Raw genomic sequence first — 9866 nt, 5'->3', positions numbered from 1 at the left:
GAAGTTCAAAGGCTGTATGATTTTTGAAAATTAGCCAGGTTTTAGTAATTATCCAATCCAGGTCCTTCAAAAATCTGAAAGGTTTGGGTGGAAACTTTGGACTCCGCAAGCCTACATCAAGCCCTTGTGCTTGGCCGCAAAACCTCCTATTGTATGACCATGGACACCCACCTCTCACATTTGTATTGTAGCTGGGAGGAGAGGCCCAAGCTGCCGGGCAGTAGCCTACAATACATATAGCGACTAGTAGTGGGTAGATAATACACGTCCACACAGTAGTCGAACAAGTCCGGCTTGAGCATTGATTGAGAGCGCAGCTGCTCTCTATGATGCTATGTCATGCACAGAGCTCCCCAAACCAGCTGAAGCCCAGCAGCTGGTGTGGACGTGGACCGTGTGCACTGTACTCCATGGCTGCCTGCCTGCCTTGAATAGCATCCATGTTACTCCCAAGACTAATTCACATCGACGTCGGTCCCACGGCTGCGCCTCTGCGGCACCAACAACCAACCACTCCTCGTTGCAGGGCCTTGCCTTGTCCCCCTTCCTTCCTGCACGCTGCTGCTGTCTCAGCTCTCCCGACTACTTCGACCCTACGCCTCTCTACGTATAAAGGAGTCGCCCAGCTAGCTACCACAGCCTGCAATTAGCACTCCTCCATAGCTGCCCAAAGTTTGAATTATGGCAATTGCTACAATTATGTGTCTACTCCCCCGCACCCATGAGCTTATCCCGCTGATTCTCCTGCAGCTCCTCGGCCTGATGATGAGTGCTCCGGCCCTAGCCTCCTACTACGGCGGCGGTGGCTCGGAGCAGAGCGGCTGGACCAACGCCCATGCCACTTTCTACGGCGGAAGCGACGCCTCCGGCACCATGGGTACGTAATTAGCTGTTATTGCCATTTGAGTCGGCATGTTAGTCGAAGCCAAATCGACTTGATGATCTGAAATTGAGGTTGATGCTGCTGTGTGTCCAGGCGGCGCTTGCGGCTACGGTGACCTCTATTCCTCGGGCTACGGCACCAACACCGCGGCCCTCAGCACGGCGCTTTTCAACGCCGGCCTTAGCTGCGGCGCCTGTTTCGAGATCAAGTGCGATGCGGGCGCCGATCCCAACTGGTGCCTCAGCGACGCCTCCGTACTGGTCACCGCCACCAACCTCTGCCCGCCCAACGACGCGCTGCCCAACAACGCGGGCGGCTGGTGCAACCCCCCGCTGCAGCACTTCGACATGGCACAGCCCGCCTTCGAGAAGATCGGCGTCTACAAAGGCGGAATCGTGCCCGTGCTCTACCGGAGGGTCCCGTGCCTCAAGACGGGCGGCATCCACTTCACCATGAACGGCCACTCCTACTTCAACTTGGTGCTGGTCACCAACGTGGGCGGAGTTGGCGACGTCCGCGCCGTCTCCATCAAGGGCTCCAAGACCGGCTGGCAGCCCATGAGCAGGAATTGGGGCCAGAACTGGCAGAGCAACGCCCTGCTGGACGGCCAGAGCCTCTCCTTCCAGGTCACCACCAGCGACGGCAAGACACTCACCTCCTACGACGTCGCCCCCGCAGATTGGCACTTCGGCCAGACCTTCAGCGGCGAGCAGTTCTAAGATATTCACGAACTCAATTTGAAGTGCGCCAACACCACCTCGGCCTGCTCGTGCAGGTACGTGGTTCTAGTCTAGCAAGGTGAAACCCTACATTCGCATACAGAGGCAGCTATGCATTAAGCCGCCCGCTGCGAGCTCTTCCTCCCTCCATACGCACACGTGCCGTCTTCTTGCCTACCTTATCTAGAAGTGAAAAATACCCCCATAGATTCTCAAAGAAGGGGAGTGAAGACAGAGCCGATACTTTTATGTCTATATGTCAAAATCTTAACTGCACAACTTATTATCTTTTCTCACTCACCTTGTACACATGCTTCTTCCGGTGCCCCTTCGTCCAATGGTCATGAACACTATGGGCACTAATAAATTGGGGATTCTCTTGTCCCATTTATTTAAGTTCTAAAGAGTTTGACGCTTCCCTGTTAGGAACACATTGCTTTCACTATATGACATGCCTTCAAGGCCCCTTCAGGCTTAAAAGAATAAGATTGCCAGATTGGAGCACCTAGCACGTGCACCATCTTATGGGCTCTAAGTGGTAAAAACCTCTCTCTTTCTCTCTCTCTCTCTCTCTCTCTCTCTCTCTCTCTCTCTCGGGGGTGATGTTACATGTATGCACATTCTTTGAGTGGTAAGTATCTGTGCTTCAGCCTCCAGGAGGAGCTTTGAGAATGTTCAACATTATTGGTAAGAACAACTAGTTTATGAAGGTGCTAACCCACTCTGATGTGTTATTCCACGTGCACACCAAGTTGCATTCAGATTGGTACTTTATGAATTCATACAATATTGTTTACATATAAATTAATATTTTTAAACATTAGTAATCTATTTCTATAATTTAGATGAGCACTTCTTGTGCCTTTCATACAGTTACTCTTGAAGTTCGGAAACATTATGATGCAAAGTATATGTGATAATGGAGATGCATATAAATCATTTTATAATCTTTTGGTCAATTCATACGAGCATTCCATACGTACATTTAATTATAAAGTTTGAAAATCTTACGGTATCAAATGTAATGGAAACAAGATATTAGAAATGCCCCTATAGATTCACAAAGAAGTGGAGTAAAGATAAAGTGGAGTGAAGATAAAGTGGAAGTTAATTTATACTTTAACGTGTATATGTATCATCTTAAAATTTGTACAAACCAGCCCTATATCTAGGAAATATCACTATAAAGAAAACATGGAAGTCAATTTATAGTTTTACATGTATAATTTACATATCTTATGTAGAAGGCAAAAAAACCCCCATGGATTCTCAAAGAACCGGAGTACTAAAGACAAAGTGGATATGAGATGATACTTTAACATGTCTATATATCATTCGTTTTAAAAACAACTACATAACTTATTCACTTATCCTTTCTCACACTCACATTGTGGGCATGCTTCGTCAAGTGCCCCTTCTTCCAATGGTCTTGTAGTACTAATAAATTGGGGATTCTCTTGTCCCATATAAGTTTAAAAGAGTTTGACACTTCTCTGTTAGGAAGACATTTCTTTCACGATATGACATGCTTTTAAGGCCCCTTCAGACTTAAAAGAATAAGATTGCCATATTGGAGCAACTAGAACCTGCACCAATCCATGGGTTCTAAGTGGTAAAACCTCTCTCTCTCTCTCTCTCTCTCTCTCTCTCTCTCTCTCTCTCTCTCGCTCTCGCTCTCGCTCTCTCTGTTTTGGGGGGTTGTAGAGCAGTTCTCTCTACCGTGCAATATAGTGCTGATAGAGTACTACCGATCAACAAATGTGTTAAGAAACACAATGTCAATCCGAGGACTCGACCCGATTAGTGCATGAAGGCTTATCCCATGAGGGAGAGTTCACATACACAAACCACCACTTGACGATTCAACCATTCAACACCTCAATCAATCTCTCAATCCCTTAAATCCACTACACTAATCAAGACAACAAGCAATGCATAGCACTCTCTTAATCCCATTCAAACATTGATTAAATCTTAGCTTTCCCTAATGCCTGCAAATCCATAAGCATGCATCTACTAACCCACAAGCTTAAGCAAGCAGAGAATGTAACATTCACAAACCCACAAGCTCATAGAGAGAGTCTATCCATGAATAACTCATTGCCAAAGAAGTGGGCAAGAGCTTGCATCAATCGAGACTACACACACACACTACAAGCATGCAGCATACACAAGAGAAAGAAAGAAGCATTCAACTAATCATAGATTAATCTACTTCAACGATGCTAAAACAGATTAAGAGAAAGAAGTGGAGCTATACTCATTGGAGCTTGATACTCATTAGAGTACAATAGAGAGAGAGAGTTAGAGAGCTGCCATAGCTTGAGAGCTCAAGAGCTTCACTCAATAGCTTATGAGAATGGCAAAAACGTCCACTTTCTTTAGCTAACCTCTCTTTTGTAGAGAGGTCACTAACCCTAACCCTAGGCCTGTTTCACACATGGGCGGACAACCCCATAAGTGAGCCTTGCTTAATACACTTAGAACTCTCATTTAGAATCCATATTGGCCTAAAACGATTTACATTGCACTTCGGCACAAAAATATGGAAAAATTGTATGCGTCTTCATGTTCCCATGGCTGTAATCCCGCTCTCTCGCATTAACTGCTTCCGGTCTCCTTCCATAATCTGTGTTCCCGTGAGTGTTCCCATGGAACATTCCCCCCTTTCTAGATCGCGCACGTCCTCGGGCGCGGTAGAAGCAAAAAGCTGCAAAAAATAATGGAAGACAAGTAAAACCATTTATTGAAAAAAAGAAAAAAAGAAAAAAAACCATCAATGACAATCTCACACGTGAGCATGCAAGTGAAAGGCCGATTAGAGTTTTAAAGAGTGCTAAAAGAAGTGAGTAAAGACTAGTCAAAGTGAGACTAAGTGGTAAATAGTGCTATGCAAAGGCAAGTGTGCTTGCACACCACAGGTTATGACCGCAGTCTTAATGTCCTACAAGTATTTAAGTTATTCCTAAGTGGCAAACCTACTCTTAAATATCAGCAATGGTGATTGGACCTCCTTTTTTTTGGGTGTGTGTGTAAAAGATGATAAAGAGGAAGGTTCCATCCCAATGAGACCCAAGCAATGGCCAAGAGACCTCCGCCAAGAGAATCTAAAGGCCGCTAAAATAAGTATCTCAAGAGCGACAAACCCTTTTCTTTCTTTTTGACATAAGGAGTACCCCATGAAGATGAGGGCATCGGTCTCGAGGGCCCATAATGTACCCCAGAGTCCTACCAGCAAGGCGATAGAGTCCTTGAAGGTTTTTTCTTAATCTTTTAGACGTCAGTGTTCACCCCATGGAAACCAAGGCATCGGCCCTCAGGTGCTAAGATAACCCAAGGTCCTACCAAGCATTCCACATGGCTGTAGACACATCATGTATCGATTCACTTGTATATATTTTTTAGGGCATGATTTTTGTAAAATTTTTTATTAATCGTAGCACCTAGCCCATACCCAAGAGGTAGCTACCACTAAAGATAACTAATATACTTCGAGAGCATAAGAACTTGGCATACTCCGTTGGCATATATCTTACACCGTCTTCAAACAGAAATACCTTCTACTATGTCCTCTAAGAATCTAGAAATCACTCACCACATGGTAACAAGTCATTTAAAACTTAAACCAGCCAACTGTGTGTGATCATGCAAACAATACATGGAAAAGTGAAAAGCACATAAAGAACAAAAGATTAAGATTTGAATACACTAGTTGTAGTGCTCGTTGATGTTGTGCAGATTGCTTGTCTTTGCTCTTTGTAGGCATTGCATGTCTCCCCCCTTCCTAATTTGTGTGCATGGTAGGTGGACTATTGGGGCGTGTTTGTATGCTCTTGTGTAGCTGAGATATCTGCAAAATGTCTTATTAACACACAAAAAAAGAAAAGAAAAGAATAAAATTTGTTATTGGTGCCAATCACCGAATATAGCTGAGGGGAAAAAACCCAGTGGGAGAAAAGTGCCCTGGCTTGTTGATCTTATTGTGGAGTCGATGAGCTTACCCTGGCACACTGGTGGTGGATCCGTGTCCACTTCTGCACACTTCAGGATGCAAGGACAACCCTGTACAAAAGCCGGCCTCTGGAGAAGGTGGTAGAGGAAGGAGTGCTTCCTCGCTGAAATATGGCACTGGTTCTATGGGAAGGTTAAGCAGACAATTTCGATTTTGGAATTGCTCAATATAGGTACTCATAGTGATCCAAAATTGACATGTTGAGGCTGGGGGAAGGAGGGCTTGCAAGATAGGTGGTTGCAAGTCATTTATGCATGTATCCCTCCATTGTTGTGCTTGAACCTCCTTAGGTAATCTATGTTGATTTGGTCCTCTCTTTGGTACTCTCACATCAAGAAGGTTATGGCGTTGGGGTGTAATTCCCACAATTTGTTTCATTAAGCCCGTGCCATATCGTCGAAAGTAGGAGCGGCATAGCCAACAAATGTGTGAAGCTTCTCCTAATACGAGTCATGTTAAAGCCTTACCTTTGGTTTTGTGTATGTCTTTTTAAGAGGTGGGAAGGATAGCAATTGTCGAGGAATTTGAGCAAGATAAGAGAATTTAAGTAGTGAAGTGCTAGAATCTGTGCTCAAAGGAGACTCATGTAAAGTTGGATTTGTCTTAGGTACACAAGTTGATAGTGGAAGTGTGTAACAAGGAGAAGTTGGGACAACTGGTGATTCAATACATGTTTGGGGAAGGTCAACACAAGTAGATTTGTAGGTGCTATTACAACCACCTATTCTATCTTGAAGAGGTTGTGTTGATTTCCTTTGCACCCACTGATATGAAAAACCAAGAGTGGCTTTTGAAATCTTATTGATACACTCTTTTGGCTCTAGCAAACCATGACATTTGGGAAGCCAAAGTGCTGTTGCATCCTCATAATAGCCTTGTGCTTTAAGAACATGCTTTGGGACCCAATGAGTAATTATCTGAGGCTTAGGCTTGGAAAAGATATTCTTTTTAGGAGGTTTAGCAACTCTTCTAGATGGTGCAAGTTTGTACGCATCTTTGGGTAGCCAAATTGACAATTCCTTCTTGCCTGGCCTTCTTTGAGCAGTGACTAGAGTAGTTGGAACATGCCAGCCATGGCCCTCACTTGAGGACTCATCGATTATCCACATCATTTGCCTTGGAGCTTGAAGAGCAGATGTTGAAAGTGGGTTGTGTAAGGTAGAACTACCACCCTTTTGACATGATACAACTCGTGGAGCAACAGATCCCAAGATGCAATGAGAATCAATTTGCAATTTGTATTGTCTATTCTTCCAATCTAATGAACAATTGGTAGCACTTAACCATGATCGACCAACAACAACCTCTACCACTGCCTTGGACTTACTAGCCACATAAAAGGGAACTGACATCTGGTGATCCTGAATGGACATCATAATGACACATTTTTCCTCTATAGGGTTATCTTCACCTGAGAAGCTTCGTAAGTCAACAGGAATGTACACAAGTGCTGGTTGTCCCAAAGCTACCCATGTGTCAAATGAGAGAACATTATAATCTGCACCAGAGTTAATTAAGGCAGAGACAAAGTAGGTAGTCACATGAAGATGAAGACACACGTGAATATTGAAAGGATCAACATATTGTTCATCAGTAGCCAACTGTAAGGCCAATATAGAAGCCTTGTGACGCTCCTTGGCTTTTGCAACTCTAGCTTTAGCCTCTTCTTGAGCCTGACGTTTAAGTAGGTCATGTGCTTCTTTCTGTGTGTGGGCAGCATGCATTTGTTGAAGCATGGCTTCAGTTAATGGTTCATTGTATTTCTTGAGACGACTTCCATTAATGAAGTTAGGCATTGCTCACCTTCTAGTGTCTCTAAACACACTGCACCACTTGGAGTAAGCTCATTAATCACAAATGGTCCTAGGCCACGTTTCTTGAGCTTTCGCTTATGCTTTTTAAGTGTGTACAAGAGCACAAGGTCCCCCTTTTTGAATCGGCCAATTGTCACATTTCGATCATACCATTGCTTTTGTCTCCTCTTCTCGGCATACATCCCCATTACCGCCAATAAGCGGGTCTCATCCAGATTTTCCAATTCATCAATGCGTTGAGAAAGCTCATGACCAGTCCAGTCCAATTGTTTAGCAACTCGTAGAGTAGGTACAAGAAATTCAATGGGAAGAATTGCATCTAGCTTAAAAGCAAGCTCAAATGGGGTTGTGCCCCCACAGATGTTTTATAGGCTGTTCTATATGCCCAAAGAACTGAGTGCAACTTTTGCTCCCAATCAGTCCTATGTCCCTCAACAATCTTTGTGAGTGCTGTGCAGAGAATCTTGTTAGTACTCTCAGCTTGACCATTGGTGGTCTGGGGATGATAGGGTGCAAAACGCTTATGAATTACCATAAATTCTTGAAGTAAAAACTCTATTACCTCATTCACAAAGTGCACACCCTGATCACTAACGATTTCAATAGGTAAGCCATAGCGTGTAAACACGTACTCATACAAGAACTTGGCTATGGTTCTGGCATCATTTTTTACTGTAGCCTTTGCTTCTACCCATTTGGTCAAATAGTCAGTTGCGAGACTATAATATATTCGGCATGCGTGTGATGAGCTGGAGGTTTAATGGGACCGACAAAATCAATACCCCATTTGGTAAACGCACGTGTGCTTAACATAGGCCGCAATGGCATATTGTCCTTTGTGATGGGAGGATTGGTCCTTTGTCACAACGTTTCACATATTCTTCGGCATCCATTTGTAAGGTTGGCCACCAAAGCCCAGACCACCTAATCAACTTAGCTATGGTATTGCCTGAAAAGTGTCCACTCCCAACACCTGCATGTGAATGCGTCAAGATTTTCAAGTAGTCACCTTCACATACACACATGCACAAGTTACCATCCTTGCCCCTCTTGTAGAGTTCGTTCTCTATCAGCAGATAGTTGGCCGCTTCAACTTCAATAGCATGCTTTCGATGTTTAGGAATTGTTCGATCAGTATGACCATGCTTAATATAGTCCACAATATACTTACTCCAACTTGGTGTAGTTGAAATTTGGAATAATGTGACATTATGAATTGGTTGTTGAATATGACATGAAGCACAGTTACGAACAAATTTTTCAGCATCCGCATGCATGGTAGGCCACCATTGCCCATCCTGAGTTATACGTCGCACACAAGTAGTAGCTGATGCATGGATTCCACCAATACCCTCATGTGCCCATTCCAAGATCTCCTCATATTGGTCAGGGTTAGGTATAAGCCGCAACACTCCATCATTACCTTGACGATATAATCTCCCTGAGATTAACTTGAATGGTCGCCATAGGTCCACATTAGGACCCGCTAGTTGTATCTGCCCACTTGTCAAAATTTCTAAGATGGGTTCAGACCATTTAGGAGTTGTCTCTACAAGGAAAAGTGTTGAATCTAACATATCATCATCCACACCCACAGGAGCTTCTCCAGAGGTGATTCAAGACAAATGATCTGCCCTTAGATGAGTTGTTCCTTTTCGGACTACCACTTCAAAGTCAAACTCAAGAAGGATGACAAACCACCTCACAATCCTTCCAGTTGCACAGGGCTTATTCACCAAATATAGCAGTGCTTGATGGTCCACAAAAAATATAAATTTGTTTGCCAAAAGGTAATGGGAAAACTTTTTCATTGCATATATCATGGACAAACCTTCTCTTTTTGTTGTGGTATAATTCTTCTCAGCATTGTTCAACTGTAGACTAGCATATGAGATTGGGAAATCCTTATTATGTTCTCTCGATTGAGCCAAAATACATCCAATTGCAAAGTTTGAAGCATCAACATGGACATGAAAGATTTGGTTCCAATCTGGTGCCTGTAAGATGGGTGCAGTCACTAATGCTTGCTTCAACTTTTCGAAGGATTCCTCACACTCATCAGTCCAATTAAACTTTACAAGAAGTGCATATAATAGTCTGGCTAGGACAGCGTACATGTAGATGAATCGACGATAATAGCCACAATGTCCCATGAATATTTGTACCCCTTTAGGGTTGATAGGCCAAGGTAATGAGACAATGACATCAATTTTATCCATATCTGTTGAAATCCCATTGCGAGAAACAATATGGCCCAAAATTTTCCCTTGTCTTACCATGAATTTGCACTTATCAGGATTCAAGCATATACAATAAACTTGACACTTTATAAACACAAGTCTGAGGTGTTCTATATGATCATCACGCTCTTGTGAGTGAACACATAAATCATCCATGAAGATCTCAAGAAATTGCCTAAGGTACTCCTTGAATACATG

At 43.6% G+C, this 9866-nt stretch overlaps 1 protein-coding gene across 1 annotated transcript; it reads left to right on the top strand.

Moving 5' to 3' along the window:
* Positions 1–558: 558 nt before the first annotated feature.
* LOC147641068 (expansin-A15-like) lies at positions 559–1998 on the top strand. The gene is made up of 2 exons (XM_086817871.1): positions 559–877; positions 977–1998. Exons 1-2 carry the CDS (start codon positions 682–684, stop codon positions 1600–1602), a joined length of 822 nt encoding a protein of 273 aa, XP_086673997.1. The 5' UTR covers positions 559–681; the 3' UTR covers positions 1603–1998.
* The last annotated feature ends 7868 nt before the right edge of the window (positions 1999–9866 follow it).

Source organism: Cibotium barometz, chromosome 2 (genome assembly GCF_041138505.1).
Source record: "Cibotium barometz isolate CiBa-2024 chromosome 2, ASM4113850v1, whole genome shotgun sequence".
NCBI lineage: Eukaryota > Viridiplantae > Streptophyta > Polypodiopsida > Cyatheales > Cibotiaceae > Cibotium > Cibotium barometz.
Note: the sequence above shows the minus strand (reverse complement) of the source record. Positions and strands in the feature narration are given on the sequence as shown.